This window comes from Mustela nigripes, chromosome 1 (assembly GCF_022355385.1).
Source record: "Mustela nigripes isolate SB6536 chromosome 1, MUSNIG.SB6536, whole genome shotgun sequence".
Lineage (NCBI taxonomy): Eukaryota > Metazoa > Chordata > Mammalia > Carnivora > Mustelidae > Mustela > Mustela nigripes.
Genome location: NC_081557.1, coordinates 269,986,759 through 270,012,732, shown reverse-complemented (window position 1 = coordinate 270,012,732; position 25,974 = coordinate 269,986,759). Strand labels below are relative to the sequence as shown.

At 44.9% G+C, this 25,974-nt stretch overlaps 2 protein-coding genes across 13 annotated transcripts in view; both read left to right on the top strand.

Moving 5' to 3' along the window:
• LOC132003703 (collagen alpha-1(I) chain-like) overlaps positions 1-6,185 on the top strand; it is an 11,674-nt gene extending 5,489 nt beyond the window's left edge. Inside the window, exons 2-5 of the mRNA XM_059379437.1 lie at positions 1,990-3,449; positions 3,499-4,560; positions 4,805-4,987; positions 5,404-6,185. Of these exons, the coding sequence (XP_059235420.1) occupies positions 1,990-3,449; positions 3,499-4,560; positions 4,805-4,987; positions 5,404-6,185 (3,487 nt within the window). The remainder of the gene's footprint in view (positions 1-1,989; positions 3,450-3,498; positions 4,561-4,804; positions 4,988-5,403) is intronic.
• LIN54 (lin-54 DREAM MuvB core complex component) overlaps positions 2,798-25,974 on the top strand; it is a 69,297-nt gene continuing 46,120 nt past the window's right edge. For 2 of the 12 annotated variants that reach the window (XM_059386242.1, XM_059386187.1), the window contains exons 1-3: positions 13,520-13,731; positions 16,376-17,091; positions 22,387-22,510. In XM_059386242.1, the coding sequence (XP_059242225.1) occupies positions 13,707-13,731; positions 16,376-17,091; positions 22,387-22,510 (865 nt within the window). In that variant the 5' untranslated portion in view covers positions 13,520-13,706. Of the gene's footprint in view, positions 2,984-3,457; positions 3,546-4,859; positions 4,988-13,517; positions 13,732-16,375; positions 17,092-22,386; positions 22,511-25,974 lie in introns of those variants that run through there. The other 10 variants (XM_059386258.1, XM_059386208.1, XM_059386268.1 and 7 more) reach the window with 10 other exon arrangements.

The following is a 25,974-nucleotide window of genomic DNA, read 5'->3' as shown; positions in this document are numbered from 1 at the left end:
GTGCATCTGTTGATGGACATCTAGGTTCTTTCCATAGTTTGGCTATTGTAGACATTGCTGCTATAAACATTCGGGTGCATGTGCCCCTTCAGATCACTACGTTTGTATCTTTGGTTTAAATACTCAGTAGTGTGATTGCTGGGTCATAGGGTAGTTCTATTTTCAACTTTTTGAGGAACCTCCATGCTGTCTTCCAGAGTGGCTGCACTAGCTTGTATTCCCACCAACAGTGTAGGAGGGTTCCCCTTTCTCCACATCCTTGAAAAGGTAAAAAATTAGGTTATATTTTATTCTTTATTATAGCTTTCATTATTAATGGTTTTTGGTCATTGCGCATTTACCAAATGCCACGCACTGTTCAAATTGTTTTATGTATATTTTCTCAGTAATCTTCACAACCTTATGATATCTACACTATTCTCAATTTACAGATAAGGAAACTGAGGCAGAGATGGAAAGTAATTTGCCCAAGATCATGTAGCTACCAAGTGGCAGGGCCGGAATTTGGACCCAGGCAGTCTGAGTCCAGAGGCTAAGCAATTAACCCCAACACTGAGCTCTTTGTGATTTATTATTTTTTTCTTTTTAAGGAGGGAAAGGCGGGTGGGGTGGGAGGGGGAGGGGGAGAAAGAGAATCTTAACCAGGCTCCACTCCCACCAGGGAGCTTGAGGTGGGGCTCAGTCTCAGAACCCTAAGATCGAGACCTGAGCCAAAATCAAGAGTCAGTTGCTTAACCAAACGAGCCATCCAAGCACCCCTCTTGATGACTTTTTAAAAGATTTTATTTATTTATTTGAGAGAGAGAGAGTGCTTAGGAGTGGGAGGGACGGGCAGAGGGAGAGGGAGACACAGACTCCCAGCTGAGAAGGGAGAGGGAGGCCAAGTAGGGCTCCATCCCAGACACTGGGATTATGATCTGAGCCAAAGACAGCGGCTTCACCAACTCAGCCACCTAGGTGTCCCTTTATGAATATTTTTAATAAGAACCATTTATTTTTTTCTTTCCAGTCTTCAAACCTTTGTTTTCTTTTTTTTTTTTATAAAGATTTTATTTATTTATTTGACAGAGAGAGAGATCACAAGTAGGCAGAGAGGCAGGAGGCGGGGCGGGGGGGGGCAGGCTCCCTGCTGAGCAGAGGGCCCGATGCGGGGCTCGATCCCAGGACCCCAAGATCACGACCCGAGCTGAAGACAGAGGCTTTAACCCACTGAGCCACCCAGGCGCCCCAAACCTCTGTTTTCTTTTTCCTTACTTAATTACATTTAGTTAGCACACCCTAGAAAATATTAATCACTGCTATAGGCCTGCCTCTTTGTTGGGTCCCTGACTTTAATGTGAATGCTTCCCTCCTGTCACTCTAAGGTATGATGTTACTGTTGTCTTCTGATGATGATCATGATCCATTTAAAGAAATATTCTTTTATTTCTAGTTTACTATGAATTTTTAAATTTCAGAAATGTCTGTTGAATACTATACAGTGCATCTCTAGAGAGTATCATTTGGCTTTTCTCCTTCAGTAAATCACTTGAGATTTCCTAGTGTTAAACCTTATTGACGTAAACCATACATTGTCATGGTAGGACTTCTGTTTAGTACCACAGCACTGTTTTTGATATTTTAACTTAATTTTCCTTGCAACAAAGTCATAAGAGAAGAATTCCTCTCCTCCTCTGGGTATTGTTTGTCCTGAGTTTTGATTTCGGGTCACGCTAGCCTTGTGGAATAGCCCAAGAAATGTTCTCCCTCTTGGGACAGTTTCCCTGGAGTCCAGCCAGGGTTCGACCCCCCATCTCAACTCCCTTCTCCTGGAGGTGGCCACGGTAGCGGCAGCGGCCACTCGCTCTCCAGGCTCCTCATGAACCGGACTCGCCTTGGGATCCCCAACAAAGCCTGGGCACCTTCCCAGGTCCTCCCTTTCCCGCACCGGCCGCAGAGCCGCGGGCGGCCAGGCCTGCTCTAGTTCCCCGCCGCCTGCCCTGCCACGAGCTTGCAGGGGACGCGCGGCGGCGACCTTCGCAGAGCAGAACTGACCCTGCGGGTGCGCGCGGTGGAGCTGCGGGACACCCGCCCACCGCCCTCCGGACCCGGCGTTTCTCCTCAGCCGCCGGCTCTGCGCCCATGCGCGACCCCGGACCGCCTGACCCCCGAGCAAGCGCCCCCACGACGGCGAAGTCTGGCCTGGTCCGCCGCGGCCCCGGGCTCCGTCCCGCACGCCGGCGACCGCAGGCCGCACGACGCGCTTCGGGCCCGCCGGCCTCCGCACTCGGCTCCGCCCGGCCGCCCGTCCCGCACCGCGCTCGCTGCCCCGGCGCCGGCTGCCCCGACTCGCGCTCGGCGTCGCCTCCTCGTCCGCAGCGGGACGGCGCGGGAGCCAGAGGCGGACAAGGTGACTCGACGCGTCCGTGCCCGCGGCCGACCGCCAAGTCCCCGCCGGAGCGAGCGGAGCGGGTCCCCTCGGGCTCGCAGATCCCGCAAAGCCGACACGGAGGGAGGGCGTTCGCGCGCCCGACGCCCCCAGCACAGCCGCCCGGCGGGGCTGCGGGAAGCTCAGCCGCGGCGCCAGCGTCCCGCCGGGCGAGCCAGAGGCGAGGCGCGGCCGGCCCCCCCCGCAGCTCGGCCGGTGGAACGTCCCGGCCACGCCTCCGACGGAGCCCGAGTCACGTGGGGCCGCGGCGTGCTCCGCGCCCTGCGCAGCGACGCGAGGCTCGGGTTGCCACGGGGAGGGCCGAGGCGCCGCGGAAGGGGCGGGGCGAAGGAAGCGGGCCGGGGGGCGGGGCCGGCGGAGGAGAGGGGCGGGCGGAGAGGGGCGCGCGGGCGGGGAGGGCCCGGCGTATTATGGGATGCGGCGGTGGAATGGCGCTGGGCGCGTGATTTTGAACAAACCCGGGTCTGTGTCTCGGAGGCGCCGCCGCCGCCGCTGCTGCTGGGAGCCGAGGGAGCGCGGCGCGAGGAGCAGGCGGCGGCGCCGCCGGCGGCTTTGGTGAGCGTCAGCCCGGGGGGTGGGGACCTCTGGGCGGGCGGGCGGGCAGGGGGCGCCGGCCCCCCGCGGCGGGTGGTGGCGCGGGCGGAGGGCGCCGGACCGCCCCCTGCGGGAGCCCGCGCCGGCGGGGCGCGGCGGGGCGCGGCGGAGAGCGGGAACCTGCGGGCTGGTGGCCGCCGCGCCGCCTCCTCGGGCCGCGGGGGGCGGGGGGGCCTCCCGGCCCGGCCTCTTCCCGCCGGCGCCCGGCTGGGCGGCTGTCACCCGGCGGGGCCGGCCCTGGCCCGGCCGTCCGCCCCTCGCGGCCGGCGGGAGGACGGGTTCCGGCGGCTGTTGACACGCACCTTGCGCGGCCCGCGAAGCCGACTGTCGCCCCGGGTTCCTGGGAGCCGGTTCTGCTGCTGTGTCATTTCGTCCCAGCGCCGCTCCCCTCGCTGCCCGCCGCCCCTTCTTCCTCCGCCCTTTGTATGCGCGTCTTCCTCGCGAAGCCCCCGGCTCGGTGTCGTAATGACCCCGAGGTGCACGGGGGCCGGCGGCGGGCCGGCCTGAGCCGGGCCGAGCAACGGTAAACAGCTGGCGGGGGCGGAGTGAAGTTTGGAGACGGGGGACCGCGGGCCTCGGGGGCAGCGGGACGCCGGGTCGGAGCGGCCGGGCGCGGCGGGGGGCCGCGGGCTCCCGGACGGGCTCGTCGCCCCGGAGGCGGCAGGGGGTGGGGCGGCCTGTCCGGCGGCCCCCTCGCCCCGCGGACACCGGCCGGCCCAGAGGACCGTGGAGGCCTGTGCTCGGCCGTGAAACCCCGCGCGGCGGTCGCGGGCGGGCTGGCGGGCCCGGGCTGTCACGCGGGGGGTTCGGCGTGGCCGGAGCTTCCCGCACGCAGCAGACAGGACCGACTCGGGTCCCGTCGCACGTCGGGTCGCGCGTCGTGGGGCTTCCTGGGACGATGAACACCCTGGTGCCCTCCAGGGGCCACAGCGCGGCGGGCGGAGCCGGGGGGACGCTCTGCGAGCCCTCGTGCGGGGCCACTCGCTGTGCCCGAGCCGACGCGCCTGGCGGGCTCGGGTCCCGCCGCCCACGGACCGTCGGACGCCCGGCTGGTGATTCAGGGCAGAGGCGCGATTTCCGCGCTTCAGCCGCCGTCACTCCTCAGCGCGTCCCCACGTCCGAGCGGCGGCGGCCAGGAGGGACCCGAGACGCAGGGCCAGCAGCATGGCTCGGATCCGCTTTCGGAACCGGAGCGCGGCGGGTTTGGGCCGCGTCGTCACGAGCGCCCGGGCCCGCGACCGCGGACTGGGTCTGGGGTCAGGGCGGCCGCGGGGGGACGCCGGCGTCGTGCCCGGCGCCGAGGGTCGGTCCGCGCCGCGGGGAGCCGCGCGCCCCGTCGTCCTCGCCTCAAGTTGCTTGTCTGAGAACGAGGGACTTCGGGTTCTTCATTGTCCTTCCGGGGGGCTCTGCTGCTCGGAAACGCGCCGGGCCCGGGGCTCGACCTCCCTGCGGCCGCCGCGGGCCCGCAGAAGCGCCCCCTTCCGCCGCGGGGCGGGCGGTCTCGGCGAGCGCGCGTGGGCCTCCCCGCGCGTTTGAAGGTTGGCGGGCCGGGCGGGCGGCCTCCCCGGGGCGGGGGGGCGCGCCCGCCCGCGGCGGGGGGGGGGGGGCGCCGGGGGGGGGGCGGGGAGGCCGCGGGGGCGGGGAGGGCGGGGAGGGCGGGGCGGCTCGCGCGGCGGCGGCGGCGGCGGCCGGGCGGGGCGGCCGGGCAGCCGCCGAGCGCGATGGTGATGACGAGGTGAAAATGGCGGATCTTTCGAAATACAATCCCGGCCCCTGACTTAGCGGCGGCGGCGGCGGCGGCCCCGGGCCCGCGGAGCGCTCCGGCCGGGGCGGGCTGGCGAGCGACGCGGCCGGCCGGGGCTCCGGAGCGCGGGCAGAGCCAGCCCCGCCGGGCTCCGAGTCGCCCGGGACCTCCCGGAGCCCCCACGGCGGAGCGGAGGGAGGAGGAAGCGGCGGCCGCTGGAGGTAGAGGAGAAGGGGGCGTCCGGAGGCTTCTCCGCAGCGCGTCCCTGTCCTGCAGGGGCGGCGGGAGGGGAGCGCCGGGTCCGGAGCGCGGGGGATCCGTAGCCTCGTCCTGACAGCGGCGCGGCTGCGGGGGCGGAGGGCTCGAGCGGACCCGAGGCGGCCGCCGAGGCCTAGAGGAGCCGCCGGCTCTGACCCGGTTTCCTGACTTGCCCTCCCCCCCCCCCCGCCGGCGGCGGGGGCGGCGGGGGGGCGGCGGCCGTGCGGGGCCGTGTGCTGCCTTCGGGACGCGGGCACCGGCTCTCCCGCATTGAAGCCCCGCGCCGTGGAGCGTGCGGGCGCTCGCGTTTGGAAGCGTGTGCGCGGGTGTTGTCACCGCCGAAATGTTTCCTTTTCCTGTTGCTCCGTCGTCCGTGCAGGGACCCGTTTGCCCCCCGCGTTCGGCCCACGACAGCTGAGACTGTCCGTCGCGTCTCAGCCCCCCCCCCCCACACCCATTTCGTGGATTTGGAGACTGAGTCGTGTCACGCGCTGCGGCGCGCAGACTCCGGGGTCCGAGGGACCGGCCGCGGCCGCGCCCCCGCGTGTTGCCGTCCGTGTGCGGCGAGCGGGGAGGCCGCGGGGTTGGCGGAGAGGAGTCGTGGGCGCTGTCGTGCCCCAGGACGGGGCGAGCCGGCGCTTTGCTCGAGAGCTCCCGCGCGGGACCGAGCGGCTCTGCGGCCGGAGGTCATGGCCACGGTTTAATGTCGTTGGGGTCCCTGAAGACGCGAGTGTGTCTGGGATCGTGCGGCAGATCCCGCGGGAGCCGGGCTGCGGGTCGCCCCGCCGGGGCCCTCGGGCGTCCCCCGCTGTCGCCGCGGGAGGTTCGGTCGCTGGCGCGAGAGGCGCGGACTGGAAGTGCGGCCGGAGAGTGTGCGGGGGCCGCGGCTGCCCTCGCCCTCGTTTCCCACGGAGACGTGACGTCAGCGTGACGTGCGGTGCGGCCTTCCCGGGTCCGGAGAAGCCCGCGCAGGGGCTTTCACGCGCTGGGAGAGTGAGGGACCGAACGGTTGTGGGGGCGTCGCGGGGAGGGCCTCGGAAGCGCCGGTTCGCGGTTTGTGAGACGTTACCCAGCCGGGCTTGGGTTCGGTTCGGTTCTGTTCCGACGGCTTTCATGGTGCCGCGGTGGGTCCGTGTCAGCCGGCTTCGAAGTTCGTGGTGACACGCAGAATTGGCAAAGTAATTAACGTGAAGGAGAGTAAAATGTTTTGTTGGCTTTTTTTTTTTTTTTTTAATCACAGAGGACTGTTGTCTTTTTTGGTGATTCTTTGTGATTGTCTTTAAAGGCCAGTTTTCAGATTGTCGCGGTTAGAACGATTGTCTGTTGGTAATTAGAAAGTGTGTTAGAAAGAAACGAAGACTTATGCCGGCAGAGACAGCATAAGGTCTTTTTTGGGGAAGAGGAGCATTACAGATTTTAATTCTTTGTTACTGTTGAGTATGTCTTATGTGCCATATACTGTGCCAGGGACAGGACGGGCCTCCGCAAACTTCCAGTTTAGGAGTTGGGAGGTAAAGTTGGAAGGATGGGTTGGGTCGAGCTGCAATGCAGAAGGCCTTGAGAGTTCCAGAAGATTTTCAAAGTAGGAGAATAACCGCCTCAGAGATGTCCTCAAGGGAGTTCAATTCTGCGGCTTTTATGGAGAATGTGGTGTAGGTTAGAGGACATGGAGGTAAAAGTACCACACCAGGTTTTAGACTTTGGAGATTCAGACATTCTTGGTTGTAGTGAGAAGGAGACACGGAAGGTGTAGTCTGCATGGTATATGCCAGATTAATAGTTCCATGGAGGGACACGGAAGATGACAAGATCGTAAGCCCTATTGTTTTGATAGTCTAAGGTCATAAAAAGCTAATTCTGTTTAGATGGAGAAAGAGGAAAAGAATTTTCATTTGAGTTCTAGTGTACAACATAACTATTTTTCATAGTAGCCTTGCAAGTAAATGGAGGCTTGGTGAGATGACTGTTTTAGGGTTCCATGTTAAACAACTAGAAGAGCCAACATTTGGAAATGGATCTGATTTGAATCCCCATGTTTTGTCTACCATGTTAGTCTTTTTTTGCTTGTTTTTTAAGATTTTATTTATTTGACAGATCACAAGTAGGAGGGGGGCCAGAGGGAGTAGGCTCCCCGCTGAGCAGAGAGCCCACTGCGATGCCAAAGGCTTACCTTACCTTACCTTACCTGGCTCAATGGCTTACCCCATTGAGCCACCCAGGCACCCCTGTACACCATGTTAGTCTTAAGCATGAGTAATATATACAGTACCCCCTTTTAAAGGGAAAAAAAATATTATGGGTCCTTACATTGGCCTAAATAGTTTTATTAAAATATTTAATTTTTGGATGTATATAGTATAAATTGCTTACGTCTATTGCTTTTATGTAAATATAAAACACAGGTAGACTTGTAAATAAAATATAAACAAAACTATAAAGCGCCAGTAAAACAAATTAAATATAGGATAATGGATGATGTTGCTTTGCTGAAACAAACTCTTTGCATAGAAAATACACTATTGCCTGCCTTCGCAAGGTGCAGTTTTTTTATATACTATATATCCTGTAATAATCCAATTTCTACACCACTTTTGTGCATTTGAATGCTGCAAAACTTTCCTCCTTAACTCACAGATGGTTTGGCTTTCACTTGGCATAAATATATCATTTACCTTATAAGACCCTTCTGTGCCTTTTTTTTTTTAAACCCACCCTTATTCTAGTACCATTGATTGTGCATATGAGGTGGTTGTTCAGATGATCCAGAATATACTTTAAGACATATTATCAAAATGAAAATATAAAATTTTTAAATCTTCCTCAGGACTCATGGCTTATAGTCCAGTGCTCCCAGTTTAGTCTGAGAAATAGTTACATACTAAGTTTTTGAGTTGTCAACGTTTGATTTTAGAAATCAGAGCTGAAATCCAAAAGGTAACGTTGTTAACTAGTTAGTCTGGTGGTAAGCTCTAGGTACAAAAATATAGTTCTTAAACACTCAGATATTTTTGTCTAATCTGACAAATTACTCATCTGTAATATGGTGATAGGTGACCACTTAATAATGTTATGTGCAAGAATGAAGCATTTGAAAAAAAGAAAGAATGAAAACATTTGTTCTCCCTGGTTGTCCTTCACCTGTAATTAAGAAAGTAAGTGTTTTAGCACTGATAATATTCCATTTGGAACTCTTAAGAGATTTAAAAGCATAGAGCATTTGCCATTTCTATCTTGCATTATTTTTTATTTTATATTTATTGGTTTATTTTAATCACTGTCCCAATTCAGACCCTCCATTTATCTCTGTCTTGAGCTAATTACCGAATAGCCTTCTAACTAGAATAGCCTTCTAACTAACCGGTCTCTCTGCCTCCAGTCAAATAAAACACTGAGATGAAGTTAATCCTCCCAAAGTATAACTGTGGTCATGCCATTCTTCTGTTGATTTCTAAGCTTTGTCAGGGCAAGGTCTTTGGTTAATTACCCATAATGCCCTTCACATGGGGGTATAGCTCAGTGGTAGAGCATTTGACTGCATAATGCCCTTCACAGAGTTGGGAAGTAATAAGTATTTGTTAATTAAATGACTGATAAAAACCATAAATGAGTTAAAAATTAAGAGAACCTTGTCAACTTAAGATGGAATGTAATTGCACGGAGTATAGGTTAAAAGCTAATTTTGAGTATTTGAAAGCTTATTTGAAAAGGAGTTTCTCAGTTTGTTCCTTATGAGTTTATTTTATTTGACGTGTTGTGAAGTCTCAGAGCGTTATTTAAACCTGTCTTACTCAAATAGGCAAATCAAAGTTATCTTGGTAAATAATGCTTGGATTGGTAAATAATGCTAGAATTTTAGATGATATCCCTTCCCCATGATTAATTATTCATTCTTCAAGTTTGTTTTGGAGGTTACTATTTGGCAGCCCTGTTCTAGGCATTGGAGATAGGGAATCTAGTGATTAAAGACAGCCAAGTCCCAGTCCTTGTGGAGTTTGCATTGTAAAGAAGTAGGGCAGGAAGACTGAGACTATAAACAAAGATATTTTCTGATTGTGCTAGATGCTATCATGGAAGTACCAGGGTAATGTGATAGAATGCTTCGGGCAGTGGAGATGAGAGTAGGGGTGCTACTTTAGATCTTGAAACGTCAGACAAAGTCGAGACAAATACAGAAATCATTAGATTTTCTGAAATCAGTTAATCTTTGACACTCAATAGACTTAAACCATTCAACCATGTTCAACTGTGAGGAGGAAAACTCAGTGTATTGATTTCCAGAATCATGCTTTGCCTTTAGAACTTTGTTGTATGAGCAAAAATTCCTGGAGGCATGGGGAATACATTGTATGTTCTGTCTTCTTTCCTACCATACCTTGCCAGGTAACCCTGGCAAAAATGAGGTGAAGTAAAGCTCTTCAGTCCTACTGGCTTGTGAAAATTCTCTCTTTTCTTGTAGTGGTCCTCAACACAGTGATGATGAGGTTGCATGTGCTTAGTTCATATCTTCCATTCCTAAGGAATAAAATTAGAGTGATGACTCATGTAGCTGCACGACCAGACCCTTTCCTGCCATGCCCACAGCTCCTTTTGAGAGTTGCTTTTAGCACAAGCTACCATGCCTTGCATGTCACCCTGATTGAAACAGATACAGATATCTAATCATAAAGCAGTTATCATAGCCTGCTTAGTGGCTTTGAGGTATGCTGGTTCAGAATTCTGCACAGCCCGACACTACATAGAGACTGGCCAAACCAATCAAATCTTTTCTTCTTCAGATTTTGAACTTTACTCCTAGTTCAAGGGAGACTCTAGTTCTGTAATTCCTAGTCTTTTTTTTTTTTTTTTAAGGTTTTATTTATTTGACAGCGAGACAGGGAGAGAGGGAACACAAGCAGGAGGAGTGAGAGAGGGAGAAAAACAGGCTTCCTGCTGAACAGGGAGCCCGATGTGGGACTTGATCCCAGGTTTCCTGGGTTAATACCAGAGCTGAAGGCAAATGCTTAACGACTGAGCCACCAATGTACCCCATTTCCTAGTCTTTTTTAACAGGATAAGTAAAGAGACATGTTATTCTGAATAGCAGGCTTCAAAATATTTGAAGCAAGAAAAACCGCACAGATGGGGAGAAATAGACAAATTCACAATCATATTTAGGAATTTTTAATAGCCTTTCTCAGTAATTGATAGAAGAAGAAAAGGCAACAATATAGAAGATGCCAACTACACTGTCAACAACTTGCTCTGATTGGCGTGTAAAATACCGCTCTCAGCACCTGTAGAATACGCGTTCTTTTCAGGGGCACATGCACTGTTCACGGAGATAGAGCATGTACTAAACAATGAAACAAGTCTCAAATTTCAAATGATGGGAATGTTGTAGAATATGACATTCTTTGGCAATAATAGGAGTAAATTAGGAATCAGTAGTAAGATAGAAAATCCCCTAATAGCACACTTCTTTATTTTTCTGTGTGTCAAAGACAAAATCGCAAGAAATATTAGAAAACATTTGAAATGAATGATAATAAGTTGAAAACAAAATAACATTAGTAGAATGCAGCTAGAGGTTTGGGGCAAATTTTTAATGTTAAGTATTTATTTTAGGGAAGAAGAAATCTGCGGGTTTTAGACATACTTTTTTCTGGGAAGAGCAAATAATTTTAGGCTTTGGAGGCCATGTAAATCTGGTATATGTTTATGTATATACCTTTTTCCCCCCTCAGCTATATAAAAATGTAAAAACCATTCTTAGCTGGAGAGTAGTTAACAGACTATGGGCCTGATTTGGTCTGTGGACTATAGTTTACTGAACTCTAATCTGTGTTTCTATCTTAAGCTTCTAGAAGAACAAATTAAACCTAAAGCAAGCAGAAGGAAGGAGATAAAGATAAGAGTCAATTAAATTAAGAAATTGAGAAAGAATTGAGAAAATCAGTGAAGCAAAAGTGGTTCTTTGAAAATATCAATAAAATTGATAAATCTCCAGGCAGACTGATGGAAAAAGGAGAAAACAAATTACCAAAATGAAGGTGAAGAGTTGACATTTCTATAGACATTAATATAAAAGAATATATGTATGACTTAATGCTAATAAATTTGGCAACTTAGAGGAAATAGACAAATTCCTTGGAGGACCTAACCTGTCAAATATCAAAGGTCACTGAATAACCCAAACATCTCCACATCTATTAAAGAAATTGAATTTATAGTTAAAAACAAGAAAACTTTGTATCTAGATGGCTTCATTGGTGAGTTCTGATGAACATTTCAGGAAGAAATAGTAACAATTTTATACTGACTTTTCCTGAAAATTGAAGAGGAGGCAACATGCCCTAACACATTTTATTAGGCTAGCACTATCTCCAGACAGCCACTATAAGAAAAAGGACTACATACCAATGTCCTTCATGAGTGTAGACAAAAATGCTTAACAAAATATTAGGAAATAGAATTCAGGAATATATACAAAGTACATACGTTAGTACTGAGTAGGGCTTATTTCAGGAATGCAAAATTGGCTTAATAATAAAAAATCAATATAATTCAAAGGTTAAAAGAGAAAAGCCAGGGGCGCCTGGGTGGCTCAGTGGGTTAAGGGCTCTGCCTTCAGCTCAGGTCATGATCTCAGGATCCTGGGATCGAGCCCCGCATCGGGCTCTCTGCTCAGTGGGGAGCCTGCTTCCCCCTCTCTCTCTGCCTCTCTGCCTGCTTGTGATCTCTGTCTGTCAAATAAATAAAATAAAATAAAAAAGAGAGAGAAAAGCCATGTGATTATCTCAGTAGTTGGAGAAAAAGCATATGATAGAAATACCCGCTTATGATTGGGGGAAAAAACCCACCTAACTTCGCAAACTAGAATATAAATAAGCTTCCTTGGCCTGTTAAAGGGAATTTACGAAAAACCTACAGCTAACAAGTAAGATTGGGAACAAGGAAAAGTTGTCTGCTCTTACCACTTTCATTCAACATTTTACTGGAGGTCCTAGTGAGTGTAGTAAAGAAAGAAAAAAGAAATAAAAGGCATGCTAATTGGAAAAGAAGAAATAGAGATGTTATATTCAGACAGCGTGGATAGTGCTTGTAAAAAATTGTAAGGAACTTACAGCAAAAAGCTACTAAAGGGGCGCTTGGGTGGCTCAGTGGGTTAAGGCCTCTGCCTTCAGCTCAGGTCATGCTCCCAGGGTCCTGGGATGGAGCCCCTCATCAGGCTCTCTGCTTAGCGGGGAGCCTGCTTCCTCCTCTCGCTCTGCCTGCCTCTCTGCCTACTTGTGATCTCTGTCTGTCAAATAAATAAATAAAATCTTAAAAAAAAAAGCTACTAGAAATCAATAAATGAATTTACCTAAGTTGTAGGCTACATGGACAATATGAAAAAAAACCTAGCTGTATTTGTATATAATAGCAGCAAACAAGTGGAAAGTGAAAAAGACTATTTGCAATGCATCAAAAAACATGTAATGCTTAGGGATCAATTTATATGCAAGAGCTGTACACTTGAATTATAAAACTTTGCTGAGATAAGTAGATATCAGTTGGGAGATAAGTTTTCTATTGGTTTTTGCAACTGAGGGAGTAACTGTCCTTTTAAATAATTATTTCTAGGATGTTTGTATAGCCTTGAATGATAGATACAGTGATTCCTGCTGTAGCCAAGGGCAGATTTGCTTGTTCTGCAGTATAATAAAGATAATCTCTTCCTGTGGACAAAAGGGCAGGTGTGCTTCAGCCCATTATAACTGAGCTCAGGGTTATGAGTTGTGATACAAACCCCCTGCCTGCACAACATCTACCTGGGCCTCTCCGTGTCTACCATGGGGGATCTTGTGGGCAGCCAGAAGAACTCACATACATGTGATGCTCGTGTTCCTTGCTGTGCTGTAATAAGTCCTGTGTCTCTCCCTAAGAGTACAGTGTGGTCTGCTAGTATCTGTGAAATGCTAACAGGATACTTTGTTCGCTTACAAAGAGGGTCTAAAATCTCAGATCCCTCACAGTTCTTGGCAGTTTGGGCTATGCAGATGGGGTGCTGATAGAGACCTAGCTTCTTGAAAGAGGAAGGTGACAGCCTGGTGGGTTAGGTTAGGGGATATGGAAAGACTCTGGCATCTGGTGGTGAATGCTGTCTGTCACTCAGGTGCTGGACGGGTGGCAGGGGCAGGGGCAACGTCGTCCTGTGTTGTACCTCTTAGTGGATATTTGGGGATTGCACTGAGAGCCCAAATGGTGCTTTGGTTTTTGCACCAACTCCATTGCCTCAGCTGAGAGGCAGCGTGGCTATAATAAGAGCTGAGTCAAGGAGCCCCCAAAGCTGAAATAATGGTCAGAAATAGGACACCAGAAGGAGTGTCAGAGGATATAGAATTTCGGGTGCATTAGAAGGTTGTTTAGTTGAGTTGTAACTGTGAGTACTTGAAACTGAAAGTAAATGCACTGCCAGACCACCGTCTCCTGTGACTCGACTTCTCCCTCCTACACCTTGACTTCAGGTGCTTGAAGGAGGAAGATGAATAAAGGTTGGACAGAGATCTCCCTGTCCTTAAGAGGATACCAAAGGCTATACCCACATGTCCAGATATGCTGGGAGAACTTCAGGGAGAGCAGAGAGTCACTTCTGTGGTTGTATTGGATACTGGCAACCGAGTCATCATCCTGCCTTGTTCTGTGGGGAATGGAGTGCACTAGATGGAATGGATGGGGTGTGGACAAGGTATGCAGTAGGGAAAGGATGCTAATGTGACATTGTGGGTTAGGCCCTTTGTTGTTTGGTACTGTTTCCATTGCTGAAGGTATAATTGGTGTGGTGTCTTTGCATGCCTACTTTAAATTCCCATAAATGTCAGAGAGGATTCTCCTGATCAGAAAGAGCTGCATGTAGAGAAGTGCTAGTACTTTGGGATCTCAAAACGCTAGTAATTCATTTGAGCTACAAGTTACTGTGACGGGTGATTTTATTTATTTTTTTAAAGATTTTATTTATTTACTTATTTGTCAGAGAGAGAGATTACAAGTAGGCAGTGAGGCAGGCAGAGGGGGAGGAGGAAGCAGGCCCCCTGCTGAGCAGAGAGTCCGATGCAGGGAACCATCCCAGGACCCTGAGATCATGACCTGAACTGAAGGCAGACGCTTAATGCACTGAGCCACCCAGGTGCCCCATGAGTGGTAATTTTATAGTGTATATAAAGAACTTACCCAACTCAGTAAGAAGTCTTTTTTTAAAAAGGAAAAAGATTTTAACAGGTACTTTTCAAAAGAAGATACACAAATACACTGCATATATGAAAAAATGCTCAGCGTTGTTAGTCATCGGGCATTGCAAGTGAAAACTACAGTGAGATGCCACTTCATACCCACTAGAACAGCTGACAATGCCAGTTGTTACTGAGGATGTGGGACAGCTGGTCCTCTTGCCCATTGCTGGTGGGTGTATACAGTGTGAAATAGGTTGGCAGTTTCATGGAAAGTTAAATTCACCTTATGACACCGCAAATCCACTTCTTGGTATTTATTCAGAAAATATGAAGGTATGTATCCATAACAAACTTAAACTCAAAATGTTCATAGCAGTGTTATTTAGGAGTCCCAAATTGGAAACAATTTCCAAATATCCATTCACAGGTGAATGGATAAACAAAGCATGGTAGATTTGTATGATGGAATATTACTCAGCAATAAAAAGGAACAGAACTCATAGTAAGTGAAGGAGTAAAGGCAAATCTCAACATACTCAGGGAAAAGCTCATTTTTATTATTCCATTTATGTGAAGTTCTAGAGTGGGCAAAAAGTCAAACGTATAGTGATAGAGCAGAACAGTGGTTGTGCAGGGTAGGATTTCTAGGGTAGGGGATTGACTGTGAAGGAGCAGACATGTTTTTTCTTCATTTAAAAATACCAGTGGTGGGGCGCCTGGGTGGCTCAGTGGCTTGAGCCTCTGCCTTCGGCTCAGGTCATGATCTCAGGTGTCTGGATCAAGCCCCACATCAGGCTCAGCGGGGACCACCCCCACTGCCTGCCTGTCTGCCTACTTGTGATCTCTCTCTGTCAAATAAATAAAAAATCTTAAAAAAAAATACCAGTGGTAAAAATTTAAGGCAATGTAATTTTGTGATTAAAATTATGAACTTTGGTGTAAAACATATCCTGATTTTGAGTCTGGGCTCTATCATTTACTAGTTATGTGACCTTGGGCAGATTACTTAATCTAAATTTCTTCAGTTGTAATATGGGAGTGGTAATGATAATATCACAGAATTGTGAGGATTAATTAATTATGCCATCGTTGGTATATTGCAAGCATTCAATAATGATTAATTTTGGTACTATTAGTATTCGTCAATGATAATAATTATAATCTGGTGCCCGTGTGTGTTATTCTTAATCTCAGACTGGGTATTGCAGTTTTGTATTTTTAAAAGAAGGAAGACGAAACAATTGCTGACTGGGTTTGTATTCATCTTTAATATTGTATGGGCAAATAACATTAATATTTAGTCAATCAGGAACATGATGTACTCTCTTTAATATGTGAAGATAATGGTACTGATATCTTCATTGGAAGTTCTGCATAACCTTTGGCTAAAAGCATCACAGTTCTGACCTGTTCCTAATTTGCTTTATTATTATTATTATTACTACCACTTTTTTTGTAATAGAACTGGCTTTTACACCCTTTTCATTGGTTTCCTTTTTGACATTTAAGTGGCTAAGGAGGATCTGAGAATCTTCTTCCCAAGTAAAGGTTTTATTGTTTTTGTTTTTTGTTTTTTTTTTTTTATCTGAAGCTGATGGATCAAACTTGAGCCAAATAAGTCATTTAATCTGCATGTGCCGAGATGGATTACTCTAGAACTCCTTTAATATTAATTTGAATATTTAATGAATTTTTGTAGATGGCAAACTATCCTCATCTTAGAACCTAGCTCCCTGGAGATTTGAAGATATTTTCCAATATTTGTTTACATTTAAATCTTTATGTGAGTCAGCGGTTTTCAAGTCTGTCAATGGGGAAAAAAATAACTGGCAAGAAATAAGGTCATCAGACATGCCAAAGACTAAAAAGTTTCATGTGGGCATTGGAAAGGAGTGTCCCGAATGCAGTATACTTTTGGATTGAGACATGGCGCATGAGAATATTTGCTTCTAGTTTTGTGTCCCATGTGACTTATATTTCAGATTCCTGAAAGTTGAGAGTATGTCGAAGTGATGTAAGCCAAATAGGTATCAGGAATATCCTTCATTCAGTTGTACATCAGCAACAAATGATTATTTTGTCACTAGCATTTCTTTTGAATAATTTTATTCCTAAATCTGTTTTGAAAATTAATAATTTATTCATTTTCAACTTTTCTTGCAGCGCCCGATCCACCTTCTAGCAGAAGAACGACCATGGAGGTGGTGCCAGCCGAGGTGAATAGTTTGCTTCCAGAGGAGATAATGGACACTGGTATAACTTTAGTGGAGGATGATAGTATTGAGGCTGTTATTGTGTCATCCCCAATTCCCATGGAGACAGAACTGGAAGAAATTGTCAACATAAATTCTACTGGGGACTCTACAGCCACGCCCATTTCCACGGAACCAATCACAGTGTACAGTAACCACACTAACCAAGTTGCAATGAATACCACAATTACTAAAGCAGATTCTAATACCACAGTGAAACCAGCTTTTCCAAGTGGCCTTCAAAAACTTGGTGCTCAGACTCCTGTGACTATATCAGCCAATCAGATTATTTTAAACAAAGTATCACAGACATCAGATCTTAAACTTGGCAATCAGACCCTTAAACCAGATGGACAGAAGTTAATTTTAACAACTTTGGGCAAGTCTGGTTCACCAATTGTTTTAGCACTACCCCATAGCCAACTACCCCAGGCTCAGAAAGTTACAACTCAGGCCCAGTCAGGAGATGCTAAGTTACCACCGCAGCAAATTAAAGTAGTTACCATTGGAGGGAGGCCAGAGGTGAAACCTGTCATTGGTGTCTCAGCATTGACCCCAGGAAGCCAACTGATTAATACTACAACTCAGCCCTCTGTGTTACAGACCCAACAGTTAAAAACAGTGCAGGTAAAAAAAAAAAAAAAAAAAAAAAAAAAAAAAAAGGGGGGCTTATTAATTCAAATGCATGTTAAAAATTAAACTGATTCATAGTTGTGTGTGTAGGGTGATTAAATGCATAGTTGTTACTGAATTCTTTTGAATGTTGCTTTTAGTAATTGTGTGGTTTCTTTTTTGTAAAGTTTGATGTCTAATGCTTTGAAAATGTTTGCTAGAGAACTTAGAGCAAACTTAATTTTTGTTCAATTACAACTTAGTGCATTTATAGCTCTTTACTCATTTTTAAGTGCATTTTATTCTTAGTAGTAGTTCGATTGCAAGTACGGTCTGCTGGTGTAAAAATGGCAGAGTTGCTGCTGGGGTGTCAGAATATCATACAGACATAATTTTTTTCAGTTAACAGATGGCCAAAGTCTAGGAAAACTTGCTGCTCTGAGCAATCCTTGGAGCCAGCAAAGTGCATGCTAGCCCGTGTATGCCACCTCTGTGCAGTTGTCTGTCCATTTCCATCACTCATGTTTGCTGTGTGCAAAAGACAGTGTCACGTAATGGAAGGTAACACATTGGCTTCAGAAGTGGACCAGCTGGATTTGATTCACCTCTGTGATGCCCTGCCACCTGTGGAACTTTGGATTGGTTACTTATCTTTTCTGAGTTTTTGAATTTAGCTGGAAGATGGCTCTTTGATCATGATGAAATATGTAATAAAAGGTAGTACTTGATGTGCTTCTCAAAAGTTTGAGGATGCTTGAAAATGGTGCCTATTATTAGTATGAATAGGATCCTAAGATAAAAGTTTAATAGAACATATATTAAATGGTTTCCAGTTTTTCATGCTCAAATAGGCCTTTTTAGGTCATCATGTTCTTAAAATAAAATGATCCACTTAGGATCAGGAAACACAAATATATTCCCTGCTTGAAAGATTCACTGCTCAGAAAAAGGAACAGACATGACTCAGAGAACTGATGCAGGTTTATTAGGAAAAGGAAGATATGGGGAACTATCCATGCTCAGCTGATGTTAGAAGTTATGATGTTTTGGTTATTATGTTGGCAAAATAATGAAAAATTTATTTTTCATGGGCTTTTTTTCTTTAAGCTCCTGTTTTGAAGTGATCTCTATACCCAATGTAGAGCTTGAACTCACAACCCCAAGATCAAGAGTTGCACACTCTTCATCTGAGCCCAACCAGGTGCCCCTCATGGGCTTTTTAGTTAAGCACTTTGTTTGATTTCTCAGACCTTGTAGTTTGCTCATGTCCCTCCTGCCGCTATTAAATATTTAATGCTTTTTTAGAATTTTTTTTTAAAAGATGTTATTTATATGAGAGAGGGAGAGAGAGAGAGAGAGAGAGAGAGAGTGAGCGCGTGCGCATGGGCAAGGGAGAGGGGCAGAGGGAGAAGCAGACTTCCCACTGAGCAGGGAACCACCATGGGGCTCTTGATCCCGGAACCTTAGACATGACCTGAGCCAAAGACAGATGCTTAACCAATGGAGCCACCCAGATGCCCCTCTTTCTTGTTTATTATCATCTCTCACTTATCTCTGAGTTCCTTCTACTTTTCTTTTGGTCAGAGTCTCTTGAATGAGATACACTGTCATCATCAAGCATCTTGTCCTCAGCTTGATTTTTTTAAAATCAGTTTTAAAACTTGTTTTTATTAGTTTGCGAGAGTTTACCTGGCTTTGGGAATATGGATCATAGCCATGTTCACAATAAACTGATAATGAAAACCAGAATGTCATTTTTTTTTCATTTACTAGGACATTGTATACATGTGATTTAATGACCAGTTTACTTGTATCTACAAGTTTTCTACTCTAATTCCCTAAGTACTGACAATGACAGCAAAGACTGGGGTCTAATTCTTACTAGAATTAATAAACTAATAAACTCTTATTATTGTTAATTTTTATGAAAGCTGATTCTATTTATTAAAAAGAACTTTTTTAAAAAAAGAATTATTTATTTGTCAGAGAGAGAGAGAGAGTGCGGGAGAACACAAGCAGGCAGAGTGGCAGGCAGAGGCAGAGAGAGAAGCAGGCTCCCCACTGAGCAAGGAGTGGGACTCGATCCCAGAACCCTGGGATCATGACCTGAGCCAAAGACAGTGGCTTAACTGAGCCACCCAGGCATCCCTAAAAAGAACTTAAAAAAAAAAAAAAAATTCATTTATTTGTGAGAGAGAGAGAGCACCTGTTGGGAGAGGGAGATGGAGAAGCAGACTGCCTGCTGTGCAGGGAACTCGATGTGGGCCTCAATCCCAAAACCTTGGGATTATGACTTGAACGGAGGCAGACACTTAACTGACTGAGCTACCAAGGCACCCCCAAAAAAACTTTTATATAAAAGCAAACAAAAATGAAAGAAACCCCATTTAGAATATTGTTCCACTTCTAGTTTTTAGGCAGCTCAAATCTTTGAAACTCCAAAGTAACCTACAAAGCTCTAAAGCACAGGAAAAAAAAAATAAAGAAGCTACACATTTATGTTTCCTCTTTAGGCACCAAAATATTTGGTTTAGTATTAAATAGTGTATATGACTCTCTGTTTTTTTTCCTAGACAATCCTCAGTGTTGTGTTGTTTATTTATTTATATATATATATATATATATTTTTTAAAGATTTTATTTATTTATTTGACACAGAGAGATCACAAGTAGGCAGAGAGGCAGGCAGAGAGAGAGAGGAGGAAGCAGGCTCCCTGCTGAGCAGAGAACCCGATGCGGGACTCGATCCCAGGACCCTGAGATCATGACCTGAGCCGAAGGCAGAGGCTTAACCCACTGAGCCACCCAGGCGCCCCTATTTATTTATATTTTATTTGACAGAGAGGTTACAAGTAGGCAGAGAGGCAGTCAGAGAGAGGGGGAAGCAGGCTCCCCGCCCAGCAGCGAGCCCGATGTGGGGCTTGTTCCCAGGGTCCTGGGATCATGACCTGAGCCAAAGGCAGAGGCTTTTAACTCACTGAGCCACCCAGGCACCCATGGGCCCATAGTGTTGTTAAGTTTTTTTTTTTTTTCTTTTTTAAGATTTTATTTATTTATTTGACAGAGAACACAAGTAGGCAGAGAGGCAGGCAGAGAGAGAGAGAGAGAGAGAAAGAAGCAGGCTCTGCACTGAGCAGAGAGCCGGATGTGGGGCTCGATACCAAGACCCTGGGATCATGACCTGAGCCAAAGGCAGAGGCTTTAACTCATTGAACCACCCAGGTGCCCTTGTTGTGTTAAGTTTAACAGAGTATTGAACTGTTAGGATACGGACAGCAAGTAAGGGTGAAAGAAGGAGACCTATCTTGAAAAACCAAAGAAAGAGGTGACAATTGAGGCCAGAGGCAGTAACAAAAAGGTATCGTTACACTTAATCACAGATACATAAACACTTCACCATGTTTCTTGTGTATAATGTATAAGAGTGATTAACAGCAAACAGTCTGAACAATGTAACTCCTTACTAGCTCCTGAACTGATACACTACAGTGCCAGTATTTACCTACGTATATTATTTGATCATATATTTGCCCATTTTACTTGTAAAATTCTTTGTTCGAATCATCTTTGTCTTTAGCTGCTGATTACATAAATTTGTTAAAAGTGATACTTCATGCTTTGTTTTACTTGATAAAGTAATTTTTTTTAGAGTAGCTTAGAATTTAATAATGCAAAAAGTATGGTTCTTTGAACGAACTATAAATCGTTATTTTCAACAGTGTGCCACTAAAGAAACATAACAAGGGCAAATTGGAGTTGTTCATTTAAATAATTAATGTGCTTTTGGTCGTATTGTTTCGATTGTTTTTCTGATTGGTAAGTACTCATATAGTCATATGATTGTGAAAATCAATTAAAAATAGGGAAATACTCTAAGCTCCTAATCTTTATAGTTAAGAATATCCCCCCAAAAAAGAATATTTATTACAAGACATGGGTTTCTAAGAATATCAATACCTTTTCCTTTTCAGATTATTAGTACTAAGTTAATAGATGATATATTCTGATATCTTAGAATTTGAGGCCTGTAAACACAGTTGGGAAATATATTCCCTTTATGTCTCCCAAACTGTATCAGTGTTTTTAAGTATAATCATGCATTTATGTAGACATACAGTTTTGTAAGCTGGATATTTTTTTCTTAGTATGGTAATGGGTCTCCTTGACTTTTTTTTTTAAAGCAATTTGTGTTTCATTTATATTTTGTTTTGTCAGTCACATGTTCTGAATATAAGAAAATAAAATATTCTAGGTATAAAGTAATGTGTTATTTAGTTTAATTTATAATTTGAGCACAAAGCTGATATTTATGTAGTTCTGAGATCACTTGCAGCTTCTGGTATATTTCTGTCATTCAGATTGGTCATGTTAATTCATTTTAAGTCATTATTTCCAATATTAGTACTTTTAGGTCCTTTATTTTCATATCTGACAAAAAATAAAATATTTAATGTCTTCCCTATCATAGCTAAATTTCTGCGTCTTTTAGAAGAAGCTATCTATATCTTAGCATACATTGATAATTTCAGTATTAAAACATTGATAACTCTACCCTCCTTGACTTGTGGAGAATTTTAGTTCAGGTCAACAGTGTGCTGATATAATAAGATCAGGGATGAGTATAATCCCTACCTTCAAAGAATTGATAGTCTAGTAAACAGTATTTTAGCAAATAACATTTCTAGCCCCTTTGTCTTTAGAGTAGTCTTTGTTTTCCAAACTTACTCTTTGTATCCTAGGGCACTGACTTGTTCAATTCTTTGTATATCTACCCCTGATCTATATATATAAATATATAGATATATATCTAAAGCTGAAGATCTAGTCATAAACCTGTCTTTATTGTGTATTTATATTTTGCTTCCAGGGGCCAATGTAATTGCATTTACAGGTGGCTTCATCATTTACATTATGCTTTCTTAATTGACTCTTTCTATTATTGAATAATTTGTTATTTTGAGAACAAATATTACTGTGTTGTAGTGTTTTAGTATTATCATTAATAAGCATTATTATTAAACATGTCAAAATACTCACTGTTTTTCATCATATGCATGTTATCCTACAGACTAAGATAAGAATTCACAATAAAAATGCAAAGGTATTGCTATATATTGGCTTAAGGATGGGATCACATTAGTATTTTGATGAATGGCTGCATTTTAGGTGTTTTTAAAATGATTACTTAGATATACTCTGTCAATTGAGCTGGTTTCATGTGTACTTCTATATATCAATCTTCTGTGTAATTTTGATTGAATAGGTGTTTTACAGAAACAGATCGTCTTCATAGTTATTTATATATTTCAGATTGCTAAGAAGCCTCGAACACCAACCTCTGGTCCAGTAATCACGAAGCTGATCTTTGCAAAACCAATTAATAGTAAAGCAGTTACAGGACAGACAACTCAAGTATCACCACCAGTCATTGCAGGTTATATTTCTTTATAGTTTATTAAGCTATTTATTTACCTCCTTTTTAGGTTTAAAAAGGGCTGTTCTGCCATCTTGAAATGTTTTAGTGCAACAAGTAGAGTTATTATTATAAACCAAACTAATAAGAAGTGTGACACTTACTAAATGTATGCTTTGAGCAAACTGCCTTATCTCAAAATCAGTCCTTTACTTCAGTCTCCCTAGTTTTTTTTTTTAATCATGAAAGTAATGAAGTCTTAAACTCCAGTGATTCTAGCTAACATTTGTCTAGTGTTTACTATGTGCCTTGCACTATTCTTAGCTCTTTACATAGTGACTTAAATAGTCCTTGGGCAATCCTGTGAGGTAGGTATTAATAACAGCCCCATTTCACCAGTGTGGAAATGGAGGCACTCAGCTCGTAAATGGTTGAATTGGGATATGAACCCAGGCAGTTTGTCTCTAGAGGACATGTTAAGTTTAATAGATTTAAATGAATACCCACGAGAGAGTAGTATTTCATGGTTTCTGTTTGAATTTTTGGTTTCAGTGTGTTAATATGCTTTATATGCAGTTTTCTGTGAACAGAAGATTATCACAATGATAGTAATTACTTAAGTGGTAACAGAATTTTAACTATATTTTCCACCAAGTTCCTTAGTGTGGCCCAGTTCTCTTTTATTACGTACTTTAAAATTTGTCCTCACCAGTAACTGTAACACGTCAAATCTTGACCTCAAGTATTTCATTTTCTTCATAGTTTATCTGCCTTTGTATTCCCAATCTAGAAGTTCTTTGACTTTGAGATCTCTAATCCATTAATGCTTTTGTTACTGCGTTAGTGTACTATTACCCACTTCTTGTCCTCAGAGTCTTCTTTAGTGAACCTGGAGCCCATGACCCATGGTTATCACTCCTGAGCAAAACACCACTGGTATGCTTTTCCCCTTCTCCTTCTATATATCCAGCTCTCTTCTTACTTCTTGCCTGGTCGACTGCTCAGTACTTCTAGAATCACAGCCATGGTGACTGGTCTTTAATTCAGAGCTATACTAACATGACTCTTTTTACCAGTTAGGAGCTTATTTCTAATTTCCATTGTGGTTAAGGGTTTATGGAAGTACCGCTGGGTGGCAGATTTGACTAGACTTTCCAATGCTAATCACCCATTACTAGAAAGTGTATTCTTCTTGATGAGGGTAAATTAACTAACCATGGGGGAGGGTAAAGTGGGAGGGCATGTATACTAAAACCACCTACTAGACAACTGTGAAGTCAATGGCAGTGATTTGTCATTTTCCTGAGGCTTTGAATCGTATCTAGGGAAGCTTCTCATTTTAGTTCAGTGAGAGGAGGCGTGGAGAGATTGTAATTTGAGGGTAGTGTTGGTGAATGAATTTTCTCTCCTGGCCCTCAGCAGAGATGTGTGATGTTAAAGGAGGCTGGTGTCTTGAGGACTGTCACGGGAGGCAGGTGCGGCGCCTGAAGAAAGACTGGAACGGGTTTGAGTTTGGAGCTGGTTCAGGAAGTGGGCTTCAGTTGGCTGAAAGTAAGGAAGGCTTTGGATATGTTGATGAAAAAAGGGACCCCACTAGTCCTCAGGGAGGTTTTGGGAGGTTTTGGTGGAGAGGGTTCACCAAGAGGAATGTCTCAGTGCAGTGTTTTTTGTTTTGTTTTGTTTTGTTTTTTACTCGTTTTGAGTTTGAGAGAGTTCCTTAAATTTTTTAATTAGGTGGGAAAATTATATACTAAACAATTGTGGTATTTGCAGAAGTGTCTGAATGAGTATTTGGTAAATGCCAAGATTTCACCTCTTTCACATTTGACTATAATGATGTCATTGCTGGGTCTTTGGATCATTTATATAATGTGTTTACACACTAATCTTAACTTCACCTTTTATTTTATTTTATTTTTAAAGATTTTATTTATTTATTTGAGAGAGAGACAGTGAGAGAGAACATGAGTGAGGAGAAGGTCAGAGAGAGAAGCAGACTCCCCGTGGAGCTGGTAGCCCGATGCGGGACTCGATCCTGGGACTCCGGGATCATGACCTGAACCAAGGGCAGTCGTCCAACCAACTGAGCCACCCAGGCGTCCCACTTCACCTTTTAATTATAGGCAGATTTATTGGCTCTACCAAAAGGCATAGGTAGACCTCTGTTAAACTTTATTAGAATTATTAGCGTTAAGTTCAGTAGGAGAGAGAATTTCTACTGTCAACTGATACCTTATATAGACTTTTTAATTCATTTGAGACAAATTTTAAACCACTGACGTAGCTTTCCTATTGAATTCTTTTTATCACAAGAAGGTTTTATCTTTATATTGCGCTATTGATTTTTCAAAGTACATTTAGATTGTTTTTAAATGACTTTTTGGCTTCTCATTGGAGATAGATATCTTTTTCTGTCTTGTAGTCAAGATAAACTTAGTTTATATATGTGATTTTTCTAAAATGCAAATCTGATCTTAACACACCCTTGCTGAAGTTTTCCTAGGCTGTATCCATTTCTCATCTCTTTCTTGGCTTCATTCTGTCAGATTTGAATTCAAGTTACAGTGCTTTCTTAACATTAAAGGCATTGCTGATTTAATACATACTTTTTTCATTTTCACCTCTTATTAGTTCCATATTTAGGATTTAACTTAAAGAGATTACCAAATGGACCATTTTCTCTTAGGACTTAGGATCTTAGCATTGTTCCTTTTACTTACAATGCCTTTCTTTGCTATACTCTTCCCCCTGATTGTCTCATGTATTCCCATAGAACTTAATTATACCTACTAAATTCTTAATTTTAGGGGTGCCTGGGTGGCTCAGTTGTTCGTTAAGGTTCTGCCTTCAGGTCAGGTCATGATCCCAGGGATCTGGGATCAGTTTTCGCATCTGGCTGCCTGCTTCTCCCTCTCTCACTCCCCCTGTGTGTGTTCCCTCTCTGTCTCTCTCTCTCTGTCAAATAAATAAATAAATCTCTTTAAAATTAACATACAATGTATTATTTGCCCCAGGGTAAAGATCTGTGAGTCCTCAGTCTCACACACTTCACAGCACTCTCGGCAGCATATACCCTCCCCAGTGTCCCTCACCCAGCCACCCTCTCCCTCCCCTTCACCCCCCAGCAACCCTCAGTTGGTTTCCTGAGATTAAGAGTCTCTTAAGGTTTGTCTCCCTCCCCGTTCCATCTTGTCTCATTTTTCCCTCCTACCCTCCATGACCCGCCCACCCCACCTCTCAAATTCTCTTATCAGAGAGATCATATGATAATTGTCTTTCTCTGATTGACTTATTTCACTTAGCATAATACCTTCTAGTTCCATCCACGTCATTGCAAATGGCAAGATTTAAGGGTTTTTTGATGGCTGCACAGAATTCCATTGTATGTATGTATGTATGTGTGTATATATATGTGTGTATATATATATATATATATATATATACACCACATCTTCTTTATCCATTCATCTGTTGATGGACATCTC